Below are 27,217 nucleotides of genomic sequence, written 5' to 3'. Positions count from 1 at the left end.
TTTTTTTTTTTTAGGTCATCCTACTACCCTGCTAGATTAGCAGGAAGCTAAAGCTGCAATAACCGGCATTCCCACATTGTTATCAACTGTAACTGTCATAGAAAGTGGACTCAAAATGCGGGATTTGATCTATTCCGGAAGTAAGGCACATCATTCCTGCAAAGGCTCATGGGGCGTAAAAATAAGGTGGATATCTATGTCTTAAATTTGAAAAAATAAATAAAAATCGTATTTAATTTTTCAATCAAGAATGTTCCGGTGAATGTGCACTGGAAACTCGTGGGGTTCAATACCTCCAACAAGGTTAAGAACCACTGTTCTAGAACATGAAAAGTGGTCTGTGTTCAGTCAATTTGTTTCCTGCAGTTTACTTCCTCCAATTGTCTATGTTTCTCCTCTCTTTCTAGTTATGTGTTAGAATAGAGAAGAACCCTGGTCTTGGTTTTAGCATCTCTGGTGGCATCAGCGGTCAGGGGAATCCCTTCAAACCCTCTGACATGGTATATGTTCAATCTCATCAATGTATATATATATATATATATATGTATATATATATATGTTTTTTTTTTAATTATTATTATTATTATATATTTTTTTACATATATATTTAGTCGTAGATCTAGCAATCACTAAACATATTTCATGGGTCATGCCTCACCTTTCAAGAGGCTGATATATTTCGCCGCCAACGGATACCCAAAGGAGAAACTTAGAGAACATATTAATTGGTGGTAGGCTTGCAAAGTGTGGTCTCTCTGTGGCACCGTAATGCGTTTGCTTCAAAATGTACATGCTAGAACGTTACATTGTATTCCTTCACCAGTGCCACTAGATGGCCAAAACAATTATACACTGTCTCTTTAATTTTAATGATTGATTGATTACAAATTTTCCAGTTTAAGGGTAAGTTTCAGTTGCGCTCATCTACAGTGTCACTGCGATATTTGAAATTGTGTTAGTAAACGCATGATAGAATTTAACTACAAATAAGGGTTGACACATCAGATATGAATTTGGTATTTAACTCTTTGACTGCCAGACGTTTTCAGAAAAGGGATGCCGTGGGTGCCAGCCGATTTTAAGCATTTTGACTGATCTTTCAAGGTCCATAGAAAATTATGTGTTTGGACTATGGAAACACACATACTACCCAAAAAAGATTGGCCTCTCATCTTTCATCAGAAAAAAAAAGTTTGTTTCTACCTTATTCCGTTTTTCAGTAATCCACAATAGAAAATGGTTAGTTTCACCTCTGTTTTGAAACAAACGTCTTTTAACGTCATTGGCACTCCTCCATAGGATTTTACTAAACGTTATTTAACGTTTTTGGCAGTCAAAGAGTTAACAAATTTATAAGGCCACCTGTCATAAAAGGGCGACGAGAACATACAGCATCATGATGTGCTTTAATGTAGACTCTTTCCATTTCAGTGAGCTCTGGACATTTCATCATTTTAAACTGAATTCAGTTTTTATACCCAAATTTGAGCCGACTCACTGGGCTTTACTGAACCAGAAATTAATCATAAGAATAAGAATAATAAAATTATTATTATTATTATTATTATCCATTATCTACCACTTATCCGAGTTTAGTTTGCAGTGGCAGCAGCTCTAGCAGGAAATCCCATACTAGCCCTGTCCCCATCCACTTTGTCCAGCTCCTCCAGGGGATCCCACACATTCCCAGGCCAGCCAAGAGACATAGTCTCTCCAGAATGTTCTGGGTCATCCTCGGGACATAACAGGGAGGTGTCTATGAGGCATCCGAACCATATGCCCGAGCCACCTCAGCTGGCTCCTCAATATGGAGGAGCAGCTCTGAGTTTTGAGCTCTAACTCTAAGTCCCTCCCGGATGACCAAGCTTCTACCCCTATCTCTAAGGGAGAGCCCAGACACCCTGCAGAGGAAACTCATTTCGGCCGTTTGTATCCGAGATCTTGTTCTTTCGGCCACAACCCACAGCTCATGACCATAGGTGAGGGTAGGAACAAAGATCGACGGGTAAATCACCACAACGGGCCGATACAGAGTCCGCATAACAGCAGACGCTACACCAATCCACCTGTTGATCTTCCGCTCCATTCTGCCCTCACTCAGGAACATGACCCAAGATACTTGAACTCCATCACTTGGCATTATATCATCTCCAACCTGGAGAGGGCACTGCACTCTTTTCCAACAGAGGACCAAGGATTTGGAGTTGCTGATTTTCATCCCAACCGCTTCACACTCGACTGCAAACCACTCTAGTGAGAGTTGGAGATTGCGGCTTGAAAAAGCCAACAGCGCCACATCATCTGGAAAAAGCAGAGATGCAATGCTCAGCCCACCAAACCGGACCTCCTCAACACCTCAGCTGTGCCTAGAAATTCTGTAAAGGTTTTGGACTTGGTGGAATTAGTGACAAAATGCAACCTTGGTGGAAACGAATCAGACATACTCAAGGACCGAACAGCTCGTATTAAGATGTTCGGTACCCCATGCTCCTGAAGCACCCGCCCCCACAGGACTCCCCGAGGGACACAGTTGAATACCTTCCACAAGTACACAAAACACATGTAGACTGGTTGGGTGAACTCCCATGCACCCTTCAGGACCCATCTGAGGTTGTTGAGCTGGTCCACTGTTTCACGACCGGGACAAGAACCACTTTGCTCCTCCTGAATCTGAGATTAAACTTCCCCATGGACCCTCCTCTCCAGCACCTCTGAATAGACCTTGAAAGGGAGGCTGAGAAGTGTGATCTCTTTAATAGCTGCTACACACCCTCCGGTCACCCTTCTTTAAAAAAAAAAGGACCACCACCAACCCAGTCTGCCAATCCAGAATACACTGTCTCCGATGTCCACGCAATGTTGTAGAGGCGTCTCAACCAGGACAGCCCCACAACATCAATGGGTCTTGCCACAGAGGAGCTTTTTAACCACCTCAGCAGCACCCCATCTCCACTATACACAGTGTTAATGGTGCACTGCTTCACCCTCCTAAGATGCCGGACCAGAATTTCCTCAAAGCCGTTCAGAAGTCATTTTCCATGGCCTCACCGAACTCCTTGCCCGGGTTTTTGCCTCAGCGACTGCCAAAACCGCATTGGCCAGCAAGTATCTGTCAGCAGCATATATAGCCCCACAGGCCAAAAAGACTCTGTAGGACTCCTTCTTCAGATGGACGGCATCTCTTACCAGCAGGTTTGTGGATTACTGTCACAACAGGCACCAACCATCTTGCGGCCGCCTTAACAATGGAGGCGTAGAACAGTCCATTCGGTCTCAATGTCCCCCACCTCCCCCGGGACAAAGGCAAAGCTCTGCAGGAGGGTGGGTGTTGAAACTCTTTCTGGCAGGGATTCTGCCAGATGTTCCCAGTAAACTCTCACAATACGTTTGGGTCGGCCAGATTAGACCAGCATCTTCCCTCACAATCCGAGCCAACACACAACAAGTTGGTGTTTAGCGGCCACAAATCCGATGACAGATCCACAAAAATCGATAATTGAATTGCGGCCAAGGGTATCCTGGTGCCAAATGCACATATGTACACCTTTATATTTGAACATGGTGTTCATAATGGACAATCCGTGATGAGTACAGAAGTCCAGTAACAAAACACCGCTTGGATTCTGATCAGAGGGGGGCCATTCCTCCCAATCATGCCTCCCAGGTCTCACTGCCATTGTCCACATGAGCGTTGAAGTCCTCCGGTAGAACATGGAAGTCCCCAGGGGGAGCGCTCTCCAGCAGGAAGGCTACCCTCTTGTCCACCGAGGTGAACCCCAACGTACAGGTGCCAAGCCGGGGGCAATTAGTATGCCCACATCTACTCTGCACCTCTCATTGTGGACAACTCCAAAGTGGAAGAGAGTCCAACCCCTCTCGAGCAGACTGGTACCATAACCCAAGCTGTTTGTGGAGGTGAGTCCAACTATGCTTAGTCGGAACTTCTCTGTCTCACACACCAGGTCAGACTAATTCCCCACCAGAGAGGTGGCAGTCCATGTAGAGCCAGCTTCTGTAGCTGGGGATTGGAGCGCCAAGGTCCCCACCTTTGGCTGACACCCAATTCACGGCGCAACCAACCCCTTCGGCTCACAGGTGGTGAGCCCATGGAAAAGGGGGACATAGTCCGGGCCCCATGGATGCAGGTTTTGAGGGAAGGTAGACCCAAGGGCAGGGAAGCAGGGTGAGGAGGCAAGTTCTCAAAAATATATTTAATTAAACAAAAACAAAAAAGCAATCAAGGTGCTTGCAACCAAAAACAAAATCAAATAAATACAAGAATATAAGTCAAAGTAACAACTAAACCGGGAACATGATGTGGCAAGGACATGGACATGGCATAGACATGACAAGGACATGGCAAGGGCGTGATGACAGTGAACCGACAAGGACTGAAAGAAAGCAGGGAACTAAATACACATACTAATGAGACAAAGAGAGACACCTGGACAAGACACACATGGCTGAGGGAATTGATTGACTGACACAGGGGAATGGAAGGACAAGAGCCTCGATAAAACTTGACGAGTCAAAGGGAGACACAAGGAAAACATAACAAAACACAGATCATAATTGACAAAAGAAAACATTACAACAAAATCTAACACAAAACGAACCAACCAAACCCAAATCATGATGCCCAGGCACCAAACACTTGCCCAACCTCAAGGCCTGGCTCGAGAGGGGGGCCCCGGTGACCCGCATCCGGGCAAGGGAAATGTTTGTCTATTTTATTATTATTATTATTATTTCAGGTAAAAGCTTCTGCGTACTGGTCTATTAAATAAAATGATAATGAGACAAGGAAGGAAAACATAACAAAACACAAAATAACAGACAAAAGGAAACATGACAACTAAATCTAATAAAGTAGCTAACGACCAATAATAGTGCACCTGTTTTCTGGGTTTGGTCAGCAAAGTGAGCCATGATTGGTTGTTACCTACTTCTTTAGCACAGGTGATGTCATCTTCAGTTGATGGCAAGTGGAATAATTTGTTCTTAAGGGGCTCCAGGTGGTGGAGTGGACCCGTCACTTGTCTGTGATGCAGGTTAGTGTGGGTTCGCTTCCCCGCCTGAGAGACGTTGTTTGTACATATGTATGTATGTGTGTTTGTGTGAGTGAGTGCAAAAAAATAAAGGCACACATTAGTTTTTAATGTATTAATTGTACATGAAAGAGAATGAAGTTACCAAATTAGTTCTGGACGAAATATTAACTTTTTGTTGCTGAAAATGGCTCAATGAGTCAAGTAGCCCTTTAAAAACGGAAGAGACAGCTAGTCCTTGGAAAATTTCTGAAAATCAAAGCAGAAGTGGAATTGTTGATGTGTTTTTTTCCCAGTCAAATTTGGGTCATGGATGTTTTCTACAGCAACATTTACTGTTTTTAATTTGCTACCCTTAAAAATTGAGCCGCTGTCAATAGATAAACTAATTTGAGATGTCTACTGTGATTATATTTTCCCTTAATTCCCCTCCTCTTTCAGGCGCTGTTTATCAATTTTGTTCTGTGTTTTAAGACAGTTTTTGATGTTACTGTTAACAGAGGAAATACAGTATTTTGCCACGTCAATATGCTTTGGCATGCTATGTGCCTTCTGTGCCATACATGTGTGACTAACGCTTCACAACTTCACCTGTTAACAAGCGTATTTGTAAATTTGTAATGTACAGTGAGCTCCATATGACACTATGAGGAAAGGTCATTTAGTTTCCTCTCCTTGTGCTTAAATGTGAACTAAAATTGAACACACAGTATTGTTTTTCTTCAGTGTGTACACAATTGATCATTGCAATTTCAAATTTAGAACATTTAGAAAAACCTTTATGAGGCTCACTGTTCAAATGCCAGTGTTATAAGTGAACTAATACTTCCGAAACTTGCACCTTTGTGCAAGTGTATCCTGTATGTGTTTACTTTGTTTGTTGGTGCTATAGTACTGTCATTATTACGGAGTATAGTTCTTTATCATCTGGCATCCTCCTATGTGGCCCATCTCTCACTCGTATGTTCAACAGGTGCACAACCAGTTGAAAAACATTGAGCTGATAGCCACAATGTCACGCACGGTGTTGAAAAGCATCTTTCACCAAGATGTGAAAAGATGTTGGTGTTTTTATAATCTCTGCCTTGGGTTGATTTAAGAAAATATGGGACTGTTTATCTTCTGCCCTCCCACTACCTTATTCTTTGCCCAATAGAGTACCCATTTCACACCCATTGTTCTCTCCTCATTCTACTGTATATTTGGTGCATACATTTATTATCTTTACATCTAGTCCTAAATCTTTATCTGTGCAATGAATTGCTTCTCAATTTCGAACAATGGATATACGTATGTGCATGCATCTCTAGAATCAGAATGAAGAGAATGCATTTTAGCTGCCCTTGTATTTTTGGCAGACAGGCTATTTTCTTGGGGAGGGGGTGGATATTAAGATGAGAATAAGAAAGGCAAAGATTCTAAACCATCGTGTCCCTGTGTTGTCCTAACGTTGTATCATTTTGACTTATAGGGTATCTTTGTTACTAGGGTACAGCATGACGGGCCCGCTGCATCTTCCCTGCAGCCTGGAGACAAGATACTACAGGTAACACCTCTCACTCAGCAACAGATGGACCAGTAACAACCATGTTCTCCTTCCCTCTCATTCCCAGCCCCCAACCACCCCAAACACTCCCCCTTTCCTTAAAACAAGAGATTGACATATATTTTTCTTCTTTTTTTATTGCACTTACAGTGTAACTAGAAAATAGAAACACTGCTGATAAAATATTGTACCTGTTTTTTTTGTGATATAAAAAATAGACTTAAATAAAACAGAATGCAAATATTTGCAAATCCTTTTCAACTTATATTCAGTTGAATACACTACAAAGAGAAGATATTGTAATGGTCAAATTGATGAAAGTTTTTTTTTTGTTTTTTTTGCAAGTATTCTCTCATTTTGAATTTGCTGTCTGCAACATGTTCCACAAAAGCCGGGATTAAAAAACGATAAACGGATTAAAACAAAAAAAATAATAAGACCTGTTTGGAACATTCCTCCTTAATGGAGTATATGCCACGGAGGAGGCAGGACTTCCGACTTCCTAGTTTTTAAAAATCAGATTTTTTTCCGTTTCCTGTTTGCAACGTGTGGGCCGCGTCCCAGTTCTTGCACTTCCGCCTTTGTGCCCCTCGGTTGCGCGTTCCCGTCGACAGGTGCAATGGCTGAGGCACGTGGTCGTTTGGATGCTGCTTGGCTGATAAACTTAGACAGGGCTGTTCAATCTTTTTGCAAATAGGGCCAAATTTAGTCGGGTGAAAATGTTTGAGTGCCGACCATTCATTCTAGTTGCTTTAATTTTTCACTGTGTTTATGCCCAGTCACCATGTCATAGTTTACAACTTCACATGTTTTGTCTAGTCGTGCCTCTTGATATTTATTTCCTTAAAAACAGCCACAGTCTCTTGGCAAATTAGCCAGACAATTGTTTTGTATTTCAGAAAAAAACAGCCAATTTTAACTTCTCCTGGAAGTGATGGCACTCTCCATTTTAGAAATGGGCTGAAAAGGGTCACACAACAAGGGTCATGCAGCAGAAATTCACTCTTGACGCCTAACACGACTGTGAGAATGGTGCGTTCTGAAGGGGCAGAGCGGAACATATTTCTGAATGCACCCTGAGAGTGCGTCCACAGGTTTGTTGCCATCTTTTGGTGAAATATAAAAAAGCTTTTTTCTTTTTTTTTTTGTCAACAGTGGTGACGGGCCACACATTAATAATTTTATGCCAGAGGCTGCGGGCCGGTGGAAATTTTAACACAGGCCCGGTTCAAGACCATCCCTCCCCGGACACACAGCTGCGGTGTCCTTGAACAAGACACTGATACCCAAACTGCTCCCTGGGTGCCTAAGCAGCCCCCTTCTCCGGTGGTGCTAATGACAGTGTGTGTTCGCTGTGATGAGTCAAATCTGAGGTCAAATTCCGTGAACATTTGTGTATAGGACAAAAAAACAAGGATCTTCTTCTTGTACAAAGCTTCAATAATTAAAGGGATACTTGACTCATTGAGCCATATTTAAAAAGTTAATATTTTGTCCAGAATTAATTTTATAACTTGACTTCATTATTTTTCATGTACAAATAATTCTTTAAAAACACATTTTCCACTTGCTATCGACTGAAAATGACATCACCTGTGCTGAAGAAGTAGGTAACGAAGGCTTGCCTGATTTCTGGGTTTGGTCAGCAAACTGAAACATGTTTGGTTGTTAACCTACTAGTTTTTAAAGGTATTAATTGTTGATGAAAAATAATGAAGTTATCACATTAGTTATAGACAAAATATACTCTTCTTACTGTTGAAAATGTCTCAATGAGTCAAGTATCCCTTGAATGTCCTCAATTCCCAAATCCTTATTGAGTGTTGTTAAAAGTACACATGATGTAACACACAGTGGTAAACATGCCAAAGTCCCAACTTTTTGGGAAGGTGTTGCAGGCATCAAATTCAAAAATCTGTCGGAACAATAAATATCTAGTCCAGGGATGTCAAACATACGGCCCACGGCCCGGGTCAGGCCCACAAAGGGGTTTAATCCGGCCCACGAGACAATTTAGTTAAAGTAAAAACATTTTTTTGATGTTGGACCAATTAATCAGCCGGCCGCAATCAAAACATATAAATTTGTAATTTCATAAGCAGTCCTCAGATGAGCAATGCAACTTGTACACGGAATTGTCCCGGATGTCATTATTTTACACACAACTTAAAGTTACGGTATGTTTAAAAAAAAAAAAAAAATTAATCATAGACCGTAAACGTGTTAAATACGACACACATAGAATTACTAGTAACACAAATACATATGGAAAGGATTAACGTCCTTATAACTTTATTAACTGTGCCACACAATGCATTCTGGGAACAATGTATATGCAAAACAGGTAGATTTAACACGTCCGAAACTCATACAGGCGAAGTGTTTCAGCGTCCATTTGCATTCATGTTATTTTTTGGAACAATATTATTACAGTTGACTCCGTAATTTAGGGCTGGTTCACTAATAGCGAAAATCTGTGTGTAATTGACGGCAAATGTTTTTAAGTTATATACCATTATTTTATCAATCCCGCCCACTTGGTAATATATTTTCCTTTATGCATGTGGCCCCTGAGCTAATATGAGTTTGACACCCCTGATCTAGTCTTTGTAGTGTATTGAATGTATTTTATACATTGAAATGGATTTGCAAAACATTAGATTGTTTTATTTACATTGTATACAATGTCCCAACTTTATTAAAGTTGGGGTTTGCATAAAGTAATGTAATGAAGTAGCTACTATATAAGAAATGTATAATCTACTACGGTACATTAATTTTTTTTTACAAAAATCTAGCTGTAAATGTGAATGAAGACCCTATAATTTATACTGGACTTTTTTTCAAGACATTTTGCTTGTCCTTTGCGTAGTAATCTTATCAGCATGGCACATCTTGGCTTAGCAATATTTGCCCACTCTTTGTGGCTAAAGTGCACCAAATTACGAGGGCATTAGCATACAGATCTTGAACTTCTTTTCTTAAATTCTTCAAATGTAGTGTTTCTGTTACAGAGAATATTACTACCCCTATCTCTATGTTGAATCCCCTTCTTCCCCACCCTCCTTCACAATTGTTGAAATCATCTTAAATGTCCTTTTTTTGTCTTTACCCCTTCTCTTTCAACAGCATGTGTGTAGATCCTCCACTTTTCTCTCTTTTCCCAACAGTGATGTTTACTGAGCTAATGATGGCAGTGACCCTCCATCCTTCCACAAACACACAAATAGACATAAGGAAAACTGCAATGCACATATCTATCCATGCATGCGCACACACATGCTGCTTACTGTGCTGCGTGTTTGCCTTGCAGGCTAATGGACATAATTTTTTACACATGGAACATGAGACAGCCGTCTCTCTGCTGAAGAGTTTCCAAAGGATGGTGGACTTGGTGATTCTGAGAGACAACAGCACCCCCTAAAAATACATTAGAAACAATATGAGCGAACACATCACTTCTGTGCTTGTCACCACCCTTAACCACTCTACTGCCCTCTTCTGGAGGCTGGTGGAACTGGGGAGAAATATTTTTAGGGGATTGCAGACTTTTTTTTTTTTTTGCCTATTGCTGGACTATAGGCAAATATGTGTGCCAAATTGCATTAGCATATCGGCTATCTGTACAGAGACGATGGGACCTGGTAAATTCCTGAAGGACGACACTCCTTGAGTCACCACAGGGCTGCTCCAACTTGGATTTTGTGTTTTGGGTTATTCATTTGTGAACTAATAAGTCAGTCTCTTTTGTTTGGATGGTAACTACAAAAATCTGTGAGAAAACATAACACACATGCACCATTTTATATGCATTTGTTTTGAGTTCTAATCAGATTTATTTCTCATAAATGTATTCTGTACTGCTTTTGTCCATTCCAGACTTCTGCCTCTAGTGTACAGAAATGAACATTTAGAATGACACAAGTTCTGCCTTGTGTACATACATTGAGCTGCAGCTTTCTAGAGCATTCCTTCTGAGCCAGAAGCAATTTTGTTTATATTTGTTTTTGAAACCACAATTTAATTTATGTCTTTGAGTCTCTTGATGGGCATGATTGTGGTTTCCCATTCGAGCTCAGTCACTACAACTTTTTTTTCTGTTTAAAGAACTGCCTGCTGTGCTAGATGAAAAGTCAAGCAATATGACATTTTTTGAGCCTCTGTCCATTGAGTTTTCAAGCAGAATCTTACTTGTCCTGCAGTGCCATCTAATGAGCAACTCAAGCTAATGTTTACACATAATAGAATGCATAACAAAGTATATGCAGTGCTGCATCCATACTATTAATTTCGGAATTCAGATGCACTTATAAAATAAGCTAGACTCTCTCATAAACAGATGCATTTTATACGTAATGTTTGTGTCACATTTGGAACATTTGTAGTGTTTTCTACAGTTTTCTCAACAACATCACATCTTTTTTACAATTTACAGTATATGATAAACACAGTATGCGCTCAAGTCACTGTTTATTGTTGACTGGACACGTTTGCATTGTGGCATCTCACATTATTATTATGTTCTATATTTGGTCCAATGCAAGTCCTTTCATCCTCCCAACTGATATTTACACAGGCCCAAAATACCAGAACTTACATTTTTGCGGCCCACATCTGGTCTACCCACAGCGCCAGAGGCAACATGGCTTCAGTGGGTGGGGCAACAGTCTGCTTGCATATTACACAAAACCATGCTCACAAGAACATTACAGTAGGCCTATTTCAATGTGAGCTATTGAAAGAACTGTTCTAATATTCATTGTTAGTTATTTTTGGCCATTTAGTGATATGAATACTAACTAAAATGGTAATTTCACGCCTCAAGTGATGCTCCACAAATTCCCCCCCAACCAAATGTTCATAAACAAATGCTTTACCAACGCCACCATAACCAGGCTCTGATAGCTGTCCAGCAATTCAACAACATAGCAATCCTTGTGGTCCTAGACAGCTTCGGATCACTCCATTGTGCAAGCAATGACTCCCATTACACTGTGATCATAGTCGAGGACCACGGAAGTTGGGGCAAGCTGCAAGTACTGTACATGTTCCACACTGGTCTTTAAAAAAAAATAAATAAAAACTGTATTCTTATTATAGCACAGGCAGGACAAAATAACATGACTGAGCGCACTTCAGATTGCTGAAATGCAAAAATAATAATAATAATAATTTAATTTCAATGTATGTTATGTTTTTTTTGTCATCTATGTACTTTATAAGCTCTAGCAACATTTTGTTTTAGTACGAGTGTCATGCTGTGATTGTTATGTTTCAATATGTTTCCAGCCATTTAAGTTTGTGGCATGAAATGAGACAATTGAGTTATATGGCTGGAGTGACACCCACCAACACAAACTAATTCTAAAAAGTCTAAAAATATGAACGGTATTATGATGCAAAGAGAGAAAAGGTTTGATAATTAAATTATTTTTACTACATGTTTCAGGTAATTATTTCTAATTATACTGCTCTACCTTAGCTTTGCTCAAAAGTTGTGATATTTTATAATGACTCTTATAACAAGATGAAGGTATGCACAGTATGACTTAAACTTAAACATTAACTATCCAAAAGTGTACAAAATGTATTTCTACTGTAATTGTAATTAATATATATATATATATATATATATATATATATATATATATATATATAAAGTTTTTTTATGATAAGCATACATAAGAGCTGAGATGGTTTCTCTGTACATACAATAGCTATGAAAGATATCAAATTTAAAATGACTCCTCCTAATTGTGAATGTACTCATGCTTTCTGCAGTATACACTTACTCGACTTGAATGCTGCTTCTTCTGTTGTGTGGCAAAAAGTCATTTGACCTCCGACAAGAGAAAGATGCTCTTAAAGTTGGACAGTTTTTAGCAACAGTTTACGGCACTGGTTATTTATATATTTATTTATGTATTTATTTATTCATTTGTTTATTTATTTATTTGCAAAAGCAAGTTGAAATCCTTCCACTTTTAATTTTGAATATTTATGAAGAGAATTGTAACTGCCGAAGTGTGTGTTTATGAGTATATATATATATATATATATATATATATATATATATATATATATATATATATATATATATATATATATATGGAATACGTATGTATACACACACATACACACAGTATATATATATATATATATATATATATATATATATATATATATATATATATATATATCGTGTTTAGAATGCATTTTGCAGATGCTGTATGTACATACTATTTAAGATACAGTTTTTACAAAAGAAACTACGTATAAAATTGAAAACATGCTGTGCAGCAATTATTCTGAAGCTATTTTGGGCTTTGGAATGTACATTTTTTTCAATATATAAGAAGTGTTTTGAATAATGTACTAAAGTCTCTATTGTACAAATAAAAAATGTCACTATTGGTAATCTGGGCCTTTACATTGAGGTGCAGCTGTGTTTTTTCTACCTGCTCTGCTCATTTATTTTTGTTTTGTTTTACAATAAGAGATAAAAATGAAAGGCCACTTATGAAATAGAGCCGGTCAGTGGGTGATGCTATTAAGAATACATAAATTAGGTGCAATAATGTAGGACAGTGAAGAGCTAGGAAGGTTAAATAATTGGATAAAAAAGGAAGAGAGGGATTATGTTTACCTTTTACTTGGTGGATTTAAGTTAGTGGCTTCCTTCATCTCAACAGATGCCTCCTTGTCTAGCTTTTCATTAGTGTAACAGCCTTCATCTCTCTGTAGTCATTCATGATTATTGGCTCTGTTCTTATGTCACAAGACAGATTGTGTAAATTGTCATGTTGCCATAGAAAATCCCTTGTCACACTCAGTTGGTATTATTATTCATTTCTAGAGGAAGGTCCTCCACAGACGCATCAATGTACCATCTTGTAAATTTGTGTGACAACACGTAGATGTAGGGATGTACTGTAAATGTTTTTAATGACAGTAAAAGTGTATGTATTGAAGGTAATTTAGAAGGAGAATATTCGGGGTTGTAATTGCCTGATCATGCCTCATGCCTCTGACTCATGCCCTTCTTGGGCAGATCTGACCTGTTGTTCCTTCCTTTCCTATTCGCGAGAGACGGGACAGGCCTACTCACGAACAGCAAAAATCCCCGTATAATCGTCGCTCATTGAAATGCATTGGGGATTTTTTTTTTAAACAAACCCCAAAAAATCATCTAAAAATAAAAACACAATGCGTATAGTCAGTTCATGTAAAATCACGGAAAAGTTGAAAATAAAAATATTCAAACAAAAACAATGTGGGGGGGGGGGGGGCGCTTCAATCTGTGAATATGCAAATCCATGGGTGTAAAACTCCGAGCATGCAGGGGTTGACTATTATAAGGCCACAGACAGACCTTCACAAACAAGCACATGTATAAAATAAAATAAAATAAAATAAAGGCATGTGTTGGTGAGGGGACAAAAGGGCAATTCGGGCATCTAGGGAAAAGGCCCCATTTGGACGTCCCCGAAAGTAAGTGTAGTGCAAGACACAAAAACGATACAAAATGATGAGGAGCAGCGGCTAGCTAACTTGACGCCCATCTCACAGGGTACCCGACCCCTTTGGCCCCTCCCACAGGCGGTGAGCCATTGGGGAGGGGGACCCATGTTGCCATTTTGGTCTGTGCCCAGCCTGGTCCCATGGGCACAGGTCCGGCCACCAGACGCTCGCCTTTGAGGCCTGCCTCCAGAGGGGGGCCCCGGTGACCTGTAAGGGAAAGCTGGATCCAATAATAGTACTCATCAAAAGAGTGTGCTTTGTCTGGTCCCTCACCTATAGGACCTGTTTGCCATGGGTAACCCTGTCATGGGGCATAAAGCACACCACAGTAAGGTGACCGACCGCTCACAGAGGATAACAAGGGAACAAGATCCTCGTTGCAAGCGGCCGAAATGTGTTTCCTCCGCAGGGTGTCCAGGCTCTCTCTTACAGTTAGGGTGAGAATTTAGGTCATCCTGGAGGGACTCAGATTCGAGCCACTGCTCCTCCACGTTGAGAGGCACCGGCTGAGGTGGCTCGGGCATCTGGTTCATATTCCTCCTGGATGCCTCCCTGGAGAGATGTTCCAGCCATGTCCCACTGGCAGAAGGTCCCGGGAATGACCCAGGACACACTGGACAGACTGTCTCTCTGCTTTGGATCCGGGATCTTGGGAACAAAATATTTTTGGTTGACTATTGAGGTCTACATTTCCCCAAAGCTAAGGTCCTAAGGACATTCAAATTTGGTTCAAAACAGAATGTAAATCTCTGGTTACAAATAGAAAATACAAAACTAAATGTATGTTATACTAAACTGTAGTTCTGCATATGCTGTACTATTCTCTGGTATTTTACTGACATTCCTTTGTGGAGTCCAACAATCAACAATAGACGCGCGCACACATGTTGATGAAAGTAGCGTCCTTTGTTCTCTGTCTTACACATGCTAATGTGGACTAAATGTTGTTTTGTCCCGTGATTACACCCACTTAAACAATCCAGCATAAATTTCTGTGCACACTGACCGTGTAAACCTCCAAATCCCACAGAGGCGGTCAATATGCTAGTGTGACCTGATCAATACCAATACCGAAGCCTATGGCCATGACCTGCATTCAGCTGCTGTGGGTGGGAGAGTTGTGGATGTCTGTCTGTGTTCGTTTCCTATGGCTATCCTATTCCTCCAGTGCACAACCAGACGTAGACATGCTTGCCTACATTACCTACAGCCCAGTACACTAATGTGTGACCTACAGTGACCCTGTCTGCAATAGCAAGTATGCTTGTGACAAAGTGGGCAGTAAACAGGTGTAATCTCGCCATAATAAAACGTCCACTCCATGTGTCCATTGCACAGTCATTGTAGATTTATAACTGCTTGGCACAATGACTGGAAACTACTATGGGAAAAGGTTAGAAAAGCACACTTGTGAATAGAGGAATACGATTTCAATCAAACTCTAACATTCCATCAACACATGTTCTGGTATGAATAAGTCTGGTTTTGTTTTGTTTTTAAATTTTTTTTACTTTTAGTTCAGTTCAGTAAAAATAGTCCTGGGCCTAGCATTTCATCACTTCTGAATGCACAATGTGTGTGGCATCAAAAGTACTAACTTGTTCTTATGGATCCTAATTTCCAAGCTTCAAACAGTAAATACTTGGGGTCTGTTACAAAAACATAGGCAACAACAACGGGTATGGTTTGCATGTCAGAAAAAGAAGAGATGGAAATGAAAAATTGTAAACAATGGCCACCAAGAAGCAATTAGTGTTAGGTGCTATTTCGCTCAATCAGTTTACCTCAACCAGATTTCACTGAAAATATTTGCATCAGCATTTCATTAATTTCCAGGTACTTACATCTGGATCAAATGGACAGTTTAGAATATTTTGTTTGATCATACCATGAAAAACAGTTAACAATAAGGAATTGTGAAGTTGGGCAAAGATGGAAAAGAATCAGAGCAATATCACAAGCATTGTTTGTAGCCAGGCAGACATTACTTATTTTGAATGATTATTTTGAAATCAGTTTTTTTTTTTTTTTTTTAATGGAACAATTAACGGGCAACAACCTTCTGTCAAAGAAAAAAGTAAATAGCAATTAATAATAATAATAATAATGATAATAATAGTATACCGTGCAATTGACTGGCAACCTGTTCAGGGTAAATCCTGCCTGCTGGCCGAATACTGCGGGGATAGGCTTCAGCATATGGAGGACCAAAACGGCCAAAATTCAAAATAAATAAATGACTAAATAAATAATGACTAAAAGTGAAAATAAAAACGGATATAAGAAATATAATTCAAAAATTAAATAACCAAAAATAAATATGAATGGAAATAAAAATAACTATATATTTCACTATATATACAATTAGGGGTGGAACGGTTCACAATTTCCGCGGTTCTGCTTTTCACGCTCCAAACACATGCACGTTAAAAACGTTATTGTCTCAGCGTGAATGGTTGTTTTTTATAATGTGCTCTTTGCCTGGATTTTTGGTTAAAAATAATGCAATCCTCCAAATAGTGATCAGATCCAAACACAAATATCGTTGAAATGTTGATCTGTTCTTGTCATGTTTGGTTTCTGTTTTTGGTTGTGTTTCTCCCTTGGTCTTGTTGAGTGTAATCCTGCCCTTCCCCGTGTCAACCAATCCGTGCCCTCAGCCACTTGTGTCTTGCTCCAGGTGTGTCGTTAGTGTGTGTGTATATAGTCTCCTGTCTCCCCTCTGTCTGGGTTGGATCATTGTCGCTGTCACCACTGGTGTTTTGTTGTTACTTTGATTCTTGGTCTTTTCAGACGTTGTTGGTTTTGTTCACCCAGTACACCTGTTAGTGTTTTTTGTTAAATAAATAATTTGCAGTATAACATGCATTCCTGCCATGGTCCTCCACTCCGCATTGTGACAGAATGATCCATTCCAACCCAGACAGAGGGGAGACAGGAGACTATATACACACACACTAACGACACAACAAGACACACCCTGGCGCAAGACACAAGTGGCTGAGGGCACGGATTGGTTGACATGAGGAAGGGCAGGATTACACTCAACAAGACCAAGGGAGACACACAACCAAAAACAGAAACCAAGCATGACAGTTCTCTGTCTCATGTTTATAATTTGGTGTTAAATTCAACTATTTTCAGTCTAATGCAATTAAAGGAATTGCCTCACTGTCCTAATACTTTTGCAAAGGAGTGAATGTCTAGGTTTTTCTCTACTTTTGGATGAGGCCTGATAGAAGTCTGTGTGTGTGTGTGTGCGTGTGTGCGCGTGCTCCTTATGTATTACATTGATGGGGAAAAAAACTGTTTGACCATAAAAAAACATTTTCATTTTCTTTGTGAACAAATGCATTTGAGACATAATATCCATGTTAAGTTATCAATAAAATCACAAGCCACACCAAATGGCAAATAATCTTTTAATTGAAACAATATTATTAAATCAAATTTCCCACTGTGGTAATACAACTTAATTTAAACAAGAAAATATCACAAGGAGCAACAATAAAATAACCAAACTTTCACTGATGATACATCAAAAGATGAATTGTAAACTCAACGTGGCCTTCAAAGTTGAGGCTGATTTTATCTGTTGAGAGGTCAAACTTGCTAAACTTTTAAAGCTTTCAAATCTCGCACGATGTCCTTACCTGCAATTGGGATTGGCTTTCCAGTGATCTTTTACCAGTTCCTGAAAGTTTGGGAACAATATATTTTCCTTCATTTTCTTACTTCCTCCTTTGCTGTGGATATTTGAAAGTTGCAAGGAGCAAAAGTTTTTTTTTTCTTCTTCTCAAAACTAGGGATTTCAACCTGTCAATTGCTTTGGCCATTTTTATATACGTCCATGTATTATACATAATTTTAAAGGGAATTATCGGTAAGCATAGAATTAGAATATATGAACATTTCCAATGTTATTTTTTGACCCATGAAGACCTTTTTGCCAGAGCCGGTCACATATAGGCTATCAAAAGATCCAATTGGCTGCATATAATTGTTGGGTGGGAAGGCACTCCAGAGACCCAACCATTTGTAAACAAATAATTAAAAAGTAAAATTTCCACAACATGCATGAAATATCTGACCCAAGATGCCCGAGGAAGCAATTACTAAATGTATTTGCCTTTTACTGTACTTCTGTGACGGACAGTGGTTCTCGTCCAGTTTTTTCTTTTTTTGAAAATAAATCATGAAGAGTTTGTTGTTCTCTCTGCACTTCATTTACTGCAATGAAATCCAATTTGAGTAGCTCTGAAGCAATCAGAGAACGGAAAAATGCTGACATCCCCCAAGGGCTTCGAGTGGCTGTGTTTGTTTTCTGTGTCTCTTGTAATCTGATTGGTTCAGTTTCTTAAAAAAAATGAAAGTTCTATTGTGTTGTTCTTAATGTACGGAGCCTTCGATTTGGAGTCTGAAGGCGCTGGGAAGTTTATCACTGATATAGCAACACATGGAAGCTGAAATCTGATTGGCCCACAAAAAAAGATAAACCCACAAACGACTGCATGATGCGCAGCCAAGACATGCTATGAAATAAAGATATAAGACTGTTGGAAATACATGTATACAGTATTTTATGAAGTTATACAAAATTTTTAATTCATACCGTGCTATAATGTTCATGCCTTCAGAGAAGGCCTTGAAGGCCCTGACGTCATGCCATTTCTTTATAGCCTATTCCATGCACATGCTCAAACCCTCCACAAGTTTCATGGAAACAGGCCAACTACTTTCACTGTACAATAATCCTGTTGGGAGAGTCAAGCAGCGAAACTGCACAGAAAATTAACCTTGTTGCCAGATGCAACAACAGTTACATCACGTAGATATAGCCTCATGGGTGGAGGGCAAGCATTCGACTTTCAACTTTAATCCTGTCAAAACAATGTTCTATTCCATGACAGTACAAACGACCTCTTCAGATATGTCTGGTATGCTTGGACTGCAGGTGATTCTGAGACATTTCAAATATTTATTTAAGCAATGCCGACATTTCTCCCTGCTAGATAAAATATACCTAAAGTTTTTACTCACTGCAAACAAAATCAATCAGGATTGATTGGGTGTGGATCCAAAGCCTTTTATCCACTGGTGCAATTGTTTTTAACAATGCTGTCAAGCTTCTCATTAGCAAAGCCACTAAGACCGGCTTCAACAGCGTTTTGAGCTGATGTTGAAGGTGTGTGCCGAGAGGCGTGTTCGTGTGTGTGTGTGTGTGTGTGTGTGAAAGTGAGTAAAAGTGTCCCTCCGCACCGCCTTGAAACCGGTCCGACAGTGTGGAGTCACCTGGGAGGAGAAAAAAAAGAGAATTAGCCTACCTACACTAGTTGAATTTACAACAGATGCGGACGTAAGTTAAGAAGTAAACTGCACGAGCTCAAAGTCCTTGTTCTAGCTGTTTGAATCCAACGCTTCGCTTTGAGCTCGTGCGCGCGCGCGTCTTACTTGTCATTCGTCTTCGATTAACTTTTGACTCATTTTCGCGTTGCTGAACAGCCAGGCCCCTTAAACGATCGCGTGTGTCAGTCTGGTGTTCGTTTGGAGGCGGCAGGCAGTCCCGACTCCTGGCTAGGACCTACGCTGACATTTGGAATAACACAGACGGTCATTGACTCGCTCCAGCTTCGGGGAACGGCACCATGCCTGTGCGACAGAAAGGTAGAGAACATGATATTATTTTTAATCCTTGATTGTTTCACTCTGCCAGAGTAATGTCGACTGCATTTTAAAGTAAGTTAGTTATTCTGCAAAAGTGCTGGCTGCTTGTGAAGTTCCGCTTCACGAAAGTGTTGATCACCGACTGATTATTTATTAACACGCAATGTAGGCTACTACGTGAATTGTTTTAGTTTAGTTTTGCTCACACATGGAACTTAACACCATGACTACAGCATACTATTGAGCTAGTTGAAGGTGGATAATTAGTGTCATTAGACTAATGACATTTTTCAAGCTCCAGATTCCATTTATTGCACCTGCCTACTGTATTGTCGTGTTTGAAGTGCAGTAGACAACTTGACGAGCATTTTTACTTATTTATTTGGTGTTTATTTTTTGGAGTGTGCCAGCATTCAATAGTTCACTTGCACCGTGGGATCCGATATAAGAGCTGTTTCAAACTCTAACAAAGGTAATAATGATAAGTTTTTGTGACGGCAATAGCTCATCTGGCCGCACCTCTCTGTGCCTTGTGCAGCAAAAATACACAACACTTTAAATTAATATAGTAGTACACAGTTGAAAGAAAAAAAAAGAACTACATTTTAAATGACACAATGAGAACTGCTGTCCATGGTCTACTATAATCCAGAGTTAGATGTGGCAGATTTCAGCTCACCTGTGATCTTTAGGAGGACAAGCGGTATAGAAAACAGATGAGTAGACAATCAAATACATATTCAATTCATTTAACAAAAAATGTGTTGTTGTGGTTGTAGTTTGTGGTTACGTGTAGCGTTAAGCATCACTTCAAACCCTTACTGCATCATGCGCAGCCGCATCATACTGTAATAAGTTTGGATACCTTAAAATGCATTGTTGTATAGACAACCAAGAGCATTCATTCATTGAGCCATTTTCTATACTGACTGTCCTCATTAGGGTTGAGGGTGACTTTGGTTGAGAAGTGGTGGTGCCAGCAGACAGCTGCAGGGCACAACTAGACAAACCACCACTCACACTTACTGTTAGACCTATGGATAATTTAAAGTCTTCAAATAACCTAATGTGAATGTTTTCAGGATGTGAGATGAAGCCAAGCTTCCCAGAGAAAACCTACACAAGCCAAGTCAAACCCCAAACTTTAGGACTGTGGAGCAGACCTGCTAACCACTGATGTGCCATAACTTCTTGATTCACATTATAATCCTCAATTAATATTTTTCCTTCATATTCCAACTCAAATTTTGTCATTCTACTCATAAAGCTACACTAACTATAAACATGACACGTTATTATCTTTGTTAGGAAGATTTATTTATTTATTTATTTTTAATTGAGTGTCAATATTTGGCTGGATATCTCTGACAGCTTGGCTCGAGTCAGTTCTCCAGAGCTGTCCAGATTATGCATCTGTCACATATTCACAAGGATTGAATGGATTGCAAATTTATATAGGTATTTCTTTCTTGCCCCCATAATTTAAATTATTTGCAAAGTTGGAAATGTTTAATGAATTGAGTGGATGTAAAAAGTTATGATTTTTATTTGAGTTACATTAGGTTGCAGTTCTCAGCAAATTAACCATTAGCCAGTCTAAGACACACATATTATTACTCTGTCTTCCTTCATGGAATAGTGCCAGGGGAAAATAAGTTGTTTATTTAATTTGTCTGTTTTTTATTCAGATGCTCAACGAGCCCTAGAGCTTCTCCAACAGTACCGGGCCAAATTAGATCAGAGGCAGCAGAGACAGATAAAACAGGGCCCCGTTGAGGAAGATCACCAACTGCAACAGTCTCTGGACAGAGTCATCAATGTGTTCCAAAGCCAGCTCTTTAGCGCCCTGCTTGGTAAGTACAAGTATTTATTCATCTGTTTAGCAACTCGGCAAGTCACTACAGCCACAGAGCGATATACAGTACTTCAAAAAGCAATTGGCATGTATTTAGTAGAATTTAGTCAGCATTGGATTTCCAGTAGGTGTTGTGTAATTGTGTAAAGCTATTGTTTATAAGGTAGTTAGTTACAGTATTTATTTGAGCTTCATGATGGTCTATTTTGATTGGAAAGGTGTTTTTGGACCTCTAGATTAAGTGCAAGATAATAGTGTGAATTGGTTAAAAACACGTGAAGTGAGGACTCTGAGAGAAGATGAATTGCTTTTGCTGTCTGAGTCTGGCATCTCCCTGTTGTAAACATTGTGGAAGCTTTAGTTTAATTATGGGACTGCCGAGCGGAGCAAGCAGCACATATTACTATCCTAGAAAAATGGGTTTATTATGGGACTGCTGAGCGGAGCAAGCTGCTTGCGAAGCAAGCAGGCACATATTGTTATTCTACCCAGGAAATGGTTTCTTATTATGGGACTGCCGAGCGGAGCAAGCAGCACATATTACTATCCTAGAAAAATGGGTTTATTATGGGACTGCTGAGCGTAGCAAGCAGCACATATTACTATCGTAGAAAAATGGGTTTATTGTTGCTTATATTATTATGGGACTGCTGAAAGCAGCACATATTACTCTCCACCCTAGAAAATCCCCAGATTTTTCCGCAAAAATGCGTACAGTAGATCGCACCAGGACAAATGAGGTATCAAACGATGCGGCTCGATCTGACTCGGTGCGGCATTACTTTTCTAGGAATTCCGAGTTGCCATGGCGATGCAATTCCCAAAAAACTCCCAAAAAAGTCCCATAGGAACTGAATGGAGAAAGGGGGAACAAATTACAGATCAAGCACCTTTTTCCAAGACACGCTGCGCGCGCATACGTTAGCTGACCGATATGAATTTTAGCTCATTTTGTAGCAATTTTTCCCATCTTTAGCTCAGTGTCGAAATTTATTTTAAGGAATGAAAGCTCTCCCCCCTGTGCGGGTTCAAAGACAGTGAGTGAAATAGCCTTCTAACACACTCTGTGGAGCAATTAGGCTTTGAGTGGCGGGAACCAAAAAATCTATTTCCAAAAGTCAAAAGTTTCACTTCAACTCGTCACCATGGCCACAATCTTTGCTCACTAGACATCAAATTCTCACATTTTGTAGTGACAAGTCTCTTCTTTCAGACAAACTAACTTTTATTTGGCTAAGGTGTCATTTAGTACCTTTATTTTCACTTTAAGCGAGGAGAAGTCGGACTAACTCACCTATCTTTTCCATGTTAAATTCACCTCCTTTTTCCTCTTCATTTTGGATAAATCATAAGTTTTCAACCTGCTCTCATTTGGTCATTTTTCATCCGATTAAAAAAGTGAGAACATGCTCGCGTTCCCCAAACCCTTCCCGTTTTAACAAGCCATTTCTTGAATCTGCATCTTTAACCGTTAAGTCGTGAGAGGCTTTTGTTCGAGGTGTGCGTCTCTCATACAATATCAATGGAATGTGGGTGCGTGACGTCTCCAAGTCAAATGTGTGTGCGTGAATTTGCATTTTTCTTAAAGGGACAGTAAGATAGTTTTAGTTTATGTTGGTTATGGTTAACTTCCACATTTCTTGACCGATTCCAGTCGTTTAAATTTTAAACTGTTCAGCTCATTTACATTTTTTAAATACATTTTCAGGGACAGTGAGATACTTTTAGTTGATGTTGATTATGGTTTTCTAGGAATTCCGACTTACCATGGCGACGCAATTCCCAAAAAAAGTCCCCTAAAAAGTCCCATAGGAATGAATGGGAAAAGTAAAGACAAAATCACACATCAAGCACCTTTTTCCAACACACGCTGCGCGCGCAAACGTTAACCGACCGATATGAATTTTAGCTCATTTTGTAGCAATTTTTCCTATCTTTAGCTCAGTGTCGAAATTTATTTTAAGGAATGAAAGCTCTCCCCCCTGTGCGGGTTCAAAGACAGTGAGTGAAATAGCCTTCTATTAAACTCTGTGGAGCAATTAGGCTTTGAGTGGCGGGAACCAAAAAGTCTACTTCTATTTCCAAAAGTTTCACTTCAACTCGTCACCATGGCCACAATCTTTGCTCACTAGACATCAAATTCTCACATTTTGTAGTGACAAGTCTCTTCTTTCAGACAAACTTACTTTTATTTGGCTAAGGTGTCATTTAGTACCTTTATTTTCAGTTTAAGCGAGGAGAAGCGGACTCTCTCGCCTATCTTTTCCATGTTAAATTCAGGCGCCTCTCAGCCTTCATTTCTGATAAATCATAAGTTTTCAACCTGCTCTCATTTGGTCATTTTTCATCCGATTAAAAAAATGAGAACATGCTCGTGTTCCCCAAACCCTTGCCATTCTAACGAGCCATTTCTTGAATCTGTATCTTGAACCGTTAAGTCGTGAGAGGCTTTTGTTCGAGGTGTGCGTCTCTCATACAATATCAATGGAATGTGGGTGCGTGACGTCTCCAAGTCAAATGTGTGTGCGTGAATCTGCATTTTTCTTAAAGGGAAAGTAAGATACTTTTAGTTGATGTTGATTATGGTTAACTTTCACCATTTCTTGACCGCTTCCAGTCGTTTAAATTTTAAACTGTTCAGCTCATTTACATTTTTTTAAATACATTTTCAGGGACAGTGAGATACTTTTAGTTGATGTTGATTATGGTTAACTTCCACATTTCTTGACCGATTCAGCTCATTTACAAGAGTCAGCAGTCCCATTCAAAATTTCCGCGGGAATTTTTCTAGTTACTAGTTGTTACTGAAATATAGCCCCCCAAAATCACAGTATAGGGGTTTCATCATGGAACTCTTTGTAGAAAGCGGGCACACATACAGGAGGTGTGGCAAATATGCTTTCAATTTCTTGTAAGATTTAGCAGTTTAAAGGTAAGAATGAAAGTCTTGTAAAAATGGGAACTTTTTGTTGTTGTCATTTTCATGTAAGAAGGCAGATACATTTTCCTACCTGGGATTATTGAAAGCCTACAAAGTAGGCCTTGTTGTAAAGAAGCTGCCCGAAAGCCAGCCACAGGACATGGGTTTTGTTCCAATCGTTGCTGCTTTTGAAAAGTGCATACATTTTGCCATAGATGACTCATAGGCATAACTGATGGGCACTTGATGACGACCAACCCTTTACCAGCGTTGAGGACACTGGGTTATGTCAGCTAATGAACAGCTTGGCTCTACAATTTGTACTTCAGAGCCACTGCAATTTTTGGATGTATGTTTCCCAGCAAAATACGTGCCACACACTTGTGTTATGTACTCTGATAGATGGAAATAAGGACACATGCTTCACTACTGATTTATTGGTGTGTGATGTTAACACTGCTAGTTTTGCTTTATGCAGTGCTCAGTTGGGCATTTACTTTTTTTTTTTTTTTTGCAACATACATTTTCATCCTCCAGTACTTGCTAGTGCATTTTATGAATCCTTTCAAATTTTGTATCTCCCATGTGCATCCAGTAGAGCAGTGGTTCTCAACGGTGGTCCTCAAGTACCCCTATCCAGCCTGTTTTCCATGAGCCAGAGCCAACGCAGGTGTTTCAAATGATCAGCTGATCAACAAACAAGCTCTGCATCAAGTCTGATAATGATCCTCAGCTGTGTTGGCTGTAGGAGACATGGAAAACGGGCTGGATAGGGGCACTCGAGGACTAGGGCTGAAAACCAGTGCAGTAGAGTGATAAATAGTAATTTCAGTAGAGTAAAAGAACATCAACAATGAGATCGATGCTGTCGTACAATTTCATGCACCTGCTTGTTCAGTCTTAGGTCTTTGTCTATCTGTACTCATTCGTATGCACACATCATTTGGTTTACTTTACCTTTTTTTATTAAGCACTGAACTATGGCTAACTTTTGCATTTGATAAGCCATTCTAACTAAGTTAATAAATAAATATGGAATTCTAAATAAAGGATCTCTTTTTGATTTTTGTTATTTAGTAATGTCATATTTTCTTAGGGCAAATCTTTGAGTATTTTTTTCCCTCAAGGTTTACACAAACGACAGTTAACACCACACTAATTAAAAAAAAAAAAAAAAAGAAGTTACGGTTTATCTGTACCAGTGTTGAGAAACAGGAATTTATTGTAATTGGTATCACCCCCCAACCCCCCACCCTCCCAAAAAAAATCCTCCTCCTCTTGTATTATTACTTTCTTTTTAAAAACACAATTCGAAAAAAGTTGGGACACTATACAAATTGTGAATAAAAACTGAATGCAATTATGTGGAAGTGACAACTTTTAATATTTTATTCAGAATAGAACAAGAGAACAGGTCAAAAGTTTAAACTGAGAATATTTATAATTTTAAGGGAGAACTATGTTGATTTTAAATTCCATGGTGTCAACAAATCTAAAAAAAAATTGGGACAAGGCCATTTTCACCACTGTGAGGCATCCCCTCTTCTTCTTACAACAGTCTGCAAACGTCTGGGGATCGAGGAGACAAGTTTCTTAAGTTTAGAAATAGGAATGCTGTCCCATTCTTGTCTAACACGCGTCTCTCTAACTGTTCAACTGTCTTGGGCTTTCTTTGTTGCACCTTCCTCTTTATGATGCGCCAAATGTGCGCTATAAGTGAAAGAAGTGGACTGAAGGCTGGCCATTTCAATACCCGGATTATTTTCCAAGGCAGCCATGATGTTGTAATTGGTGCTGCATGTGGTCTGGCATTATCGTGTTGAGAAATGCAAGATCTTCTCTGAAAGTGATGATGCCTGGATTGGAGCATACAGTATGTTGTTCTCAAATCTGAATATGCCTTTCTGCATTGACGATGCCTTTCCAGATGTGGAAGCTGCCCATGCCACACGCATTCATGCAACCCTATACGATCACAGATGCAGGCTTATAAACTGAGTGCTGATAACAACTTGGGTTGTCATTGTCCTCTTTAGTCAGTATGATAAAGCGCCCCAGTTTTCCACAAAGAACATCGAATCGTGATACGTCTGACCACAAAACAGGTTTCCACTTTGCCACACTCCATTTTAAATAACCCCTGGCCCAGAGAAACGCCTGCGCTTCTTGGTCTGCTTTAGAAATAGCTTCTTCTTTATACTGTAGTTTCATCTGGCTACGGCGGCTAGCACAGTGGATTGTGTTCACAAGTATTGCTGAGCCCATCCATCCATCCATCCATTAATCTTCTATCGCTTATCTGAGGTCGGATCGCAGGGGAAGCAGCTTTAGGAGAGAGGCCCAGACTTCCCTCTCCCCAGCCACTTCATCCAGCGCCTCGGGCGTGATCCCAAGACGTTCCCGGGCAGCCTTGAGACAAAGTCTCTCTAGCGCAGAGGTGGGCATCGAGGGCCGCAGTCCTGCAGGTTTTGCGTGTTGCCCTTCTCCAACACAGCTGATATATGATCAGCTCATCAGCAAGCTCTGCATAAGCCTGATAACGATCTTGTTGATTGGAATCAGCTTGTGTTGGAAGTGAGAAACCTAAAAAACCTGCAGGACACCGGCCCTCGAGGACCGAGATTGCCCACCTCTGCTCTAGCATGTCCTAGGTTGTCCCCGGG

The 27,217-nt window shown here is 39.8% G+C and overlaps 2 protein-coding genes across 25 annotated transcripts in view; both read left to right on the top strand.

Moving 5' to 3' along the window:
• Nucleotides 1-12,660, top strand: part of lrrc7 (leucine rich repeat containing 7) — a 142,244-nt gene extending 129,584 nt beyond the window's left edge. For 9 of the 19 annotated variants that reach the window (XM_077583622.1, XM_077583620.1, XM_077583621.1 and 6 more), the window contains 3 exons: nucleotides 408-500; nucleotides 6,520-6,594; nucleotides 9,908-12,660. In XM_077583622.1, coding sequence (XP_077439748.1) covers nucleotides 408-500; nucleotides 6,520-6,594; nucleotides 9,908-10,018 — 279 coding nt within the window. In that variant the 3' untranslated portion in view covers nucleotides 10,019-12,660. Of the gene's footprint in view, nucleotides 1-407; nucleotides 501-6,519; nucleotides 6,595-9,723 lie in introns of all 19 variants that reach the window. The other 10 variants (XM_077583630.1, XM_077583629.1, XM_077583626.1 and 7 more) reach the window with 10 other exon arrangements.
• Nucleotides 12,661-19,255: 6,595 nt separating this feature from the next.
• The window catches only part of dlg1a (discs large MAGUK scaffold protein 1a), a 133,114-nt gene continuing 125,152 nt past the window's right edge, over nucleotides 19,256-27,217 (top strand). For 2 of the 6 annotated variants that reach the window (XM_077584793.1, XM_077584790.1), the window contains exons 1-3: nucleotides 19,256-19,471; nucleotides 19,618-19,779; nucleotides 21,468-21,632. In XM_077584793.1, the coding sequence (XP_077440919.1) occupies nucleotides 19,761-19,779; nucleotides 21,468-21,632 (184 nt within the window). In that variant the 5' untranslated portion in view covers nucleotides 19,256-19,471; nucleotides 19,618-19,760. The remainder of the gene's footprint in view (nucleotides 19,472-19,617; nucleotides 19,780-21,467; nucleotides 21,633-27,217) is intronic. The other 4 variants (XM_077584795.1, XM_077584794.1, XM_077584792.1 and 1 more) reach the window with 3 other exon arrangements.

This window comes from Vanacampus margaritifer, chromosome 13 (assembly GCF_051991255.1).
Source record: "Vanacampus margaritifer isolate UIUO_Vmar chromosome 13, RoL_Vmar_1.0, whole genome shotgun sequence".
NCBI classification, from domain to species: domain Eukaryota; kingdom Metazoa; phylum Chordata; class Actinopteri; order Syngnathiformes; family Syngnathidae; genus Vanacampus; species Vanacampus margaritifer.
The sequence above is the reverse complement of the archived record's forward strand: the minus strand, read 5'-3'. Positions and strand labels throughout refer to the sequence as shown.